The sequence below is a fragment of the Gigantopelta aegis genome, chromosome 12 (assembly GCF_016097555.1).
Source record: "Gigantopelta aegis isolate Gae_Host chromosome 12, Gae_host_genome, whole genome shotgun sequence".
NCBI lineage: Eukaryota > Metazoa > Mollusca > Gastropoda > Neomphalida > Peltospiridae > Gigantopelta > Gigantopelta aegis.
In genome coordinates this window covers 28,228,215-28,230,714 of record NC_054710.1, presented here as the reverse complement: position 1 = coordinate 28,230,714, position 2,500 = coordinate 28,228,215, and the positions used below count along the sequence as shown (strand labels likewise).

The 2,500-nt window shown below is 34.9% G+C and overlaps 1 protein-coding gene across 1 annotated transcript in view; it reads right to left on the bottom strand.

The window, feature by feature from the left end:
- Positions 1–2,494, bottom strand: part of LOC121386708 — a 5,943-nt gene extending 3,449 nt beyond the window's left edge. Inside the window, exons 1-3 of the mRNA XM_041517702.1 lie at positions 2,434–2,494; positions 944–1,045; positions 364–496 (exon numbers count right to left, since the gene is read on the bottom strand). Of these exons, the coding sequence (XP_041373636.1) occupies positions 364–496; positions 944–1,033 (223 nt within the window). The 5' untranslated portion in view covers positions 1,034–1,045; positions 2,434–2,494. The remainder of the gene's footprint in view (positions 1–363; positions 497–943; positions 1,046–2,433) is intronic.
- Positions 2,495–2,500: the final 6 nt, after the last annotated feature.

Below are 2,500 nucleotides of genomic sequence, written 5' to 3'. Positions count from 1 at the left end.
AATGCTTAAATTAATAAAAATAATTCGACATTTATATCTCTCTTAACCTGTCTCTCACATACTTTCTTACTTTTTCTCTCATAGTCTGTATGTCTGTCTGCCTCGCCTCACTCTTTTCCTCACTCTATCTGTCTCCACTTTGTTTAGGTAAGATATAGGATTATAGTTAAAGATAAAGAGGACTGCTATTACTTTACCTCACTCCATCTGTCTCCACTTTGTTTAGGTAAGATATAGGATTATAGCTAAAGTTAAAGAGGACTGCTATTACTTTACCTCACTCCATCTGTCTCCACTTTGTTTAGGTAAGATATAGGATTATAGTTAAAGTTAAATTGATGGTAAGGACTGCTATTACTGTACCTCGTTTGAGCATGAAGACATCCGAGTCAGAACAGAAGTCTGAGAGAAGACTTCCGACCTCTCTCTCCACCTGGTCCTTATCCAGAGATCGTTCAGGCACGAGCCACTTTTCATTAACTTGAGTCATATCAATCTAGGATCAGGAAACAATAAATTGTGTTGCAGTATTTCAGCCAGTACATAATGTGACATGCGTTTTATGTCAATTTATAAAAATGTTCACTGCTCTAATCCAAAAGTAATTTTACAAAATTCGTTAAGTTCACGTTATGTCAATCTGAGAAAAAAGTGTTGTGTTTCAAACAGTTATAACTACATGTACATGACACTGGTTTATATCACACATTAAATACTCCACTGTCCATGATTCTTTTTGTGTCTTCATATGTGTCTCTTTCACTAAGAGGAAACGAGAAGTTTGAAACAATATAGTTATCTCAATTTCTACCTATTTGGGACGTATCAAGATCTGCTAAATGTTTTAAAACACTATGTTTTCGATTGTGGTATCGAATTACATCTGTTCCTGTATTTAAAAGTGTTGTTCTTTTGTGTGTATGTTTGGTTATCTGGTACATACTCCACTGTCCATGATTCTTTTCGTTTCTTCATATGTCTCCCTTTCACCAAGAGGCTTCACCCAGCACGATCGCTTTACTGGGTCCTTCATGGCAACGTAACCCTGAAATGTATTAAATGTTTTGGATTTCTAACACACGCAATGTATTTTGGTGACACAAATATGTATATTCCTGAAAACGTATATTCATGAGTGTACTGGTAAAGATTGTGAGAAAACTGACAAAGAAATTCTTACTTCGAACTCCGAATGTTCCAGATTTATGTAATGCTTAGTTCTCATTTCACAGATGCCATCTGCCATTAGAATCCATGTTAAATTGCTCAACGGTTTCTTTTTGGCACTGGCGTCATATTTACCATACCGAAGGTATATTAAATCTTCATTTATTTTCACAATTGAGAACATTTACGTCTGTTTGTGTGCTTTTTAATCTCATATGGCTGAAGTAGCTTTCCTTTCAGGTAGTACAGGAACCGATTCACACCGGTCGTTTGTTCCGCTCTACACCCATGTTTCAAAAGGTCGATGCACAATATTACCAAATAACATGGGTAAAATCCAACCAGAGGGCTCAAAAATATTTTTTTCGTCGCCTGGCACGTGAATCTAGAATCACAATCTGGGAATGTCGAATGTAGTCGTCCATTTTTATTATGATACTATCCATGTTACCGCGAAGGACAAACTTATTTTGTAGAAAATGTTTTACATATAACTGTTATACTAATTTCTATATTTTAATGTGTATATGTTTTTTAATATTAACAATTTCGAAATATGGAAACATTAGCTTAGAAAAACCACCAAGATGCAACACCAAACTAGCCGGCACATTTGTGATAAATAGGGTATGTTTAGTCTATTAAAGATGTTGGCTTTGGACAAAGAGAGACGTACCTATTTTTAAGAAACTGAAACTTACCTGTTTTGAACAAGCTGAGACTAGCATGTTTTAACAAATTGAAACGTACCTGTTAAACCTGTTTTGGACAAACTAAAACTTTCATGGTTTAAACAAAGTGAAATTTACCTGGTTTGAACAAAGTGATATTTACCCCCTTAAACAGAGATGTACCTGTTTTGAACAATCCGAAACTCACCTGTTAAACCGAGATTTACCTGTTTTGGACAAACTAAAACTTACATGGTTTAAACAAAGTGAAATTTACCTGGTTTGAACAAAGCAAAATTTACCTTAAACCGAGACTTACCTGGTTTGGATAAACTAAAACTTATATGGTTTGAACAAAGTGATATTTACCTGTTAAACCGAGACTTACCTGTTTTGAACAAACTAAAACTTATATGGTTTGAACAAAGTGAAATTTACCTGTTTTGCGCAGAGTAAAATTTACCGGTTAAACCAATATTTACCTGTTTTGCGCAGAGTGAAAGTTACCGGTTAAACCAATATTTACCTGTTTTGCGCAGAGTGAAATGTACCGGTTAAACCAATATTTACCTGTTTTGGACAAACTGAAACTTACTTGTTGAAAGTCGTGTTGGTTAATGGTTCTTATAGAACATCGTTTATGATCCTTCACGTCATCTGGA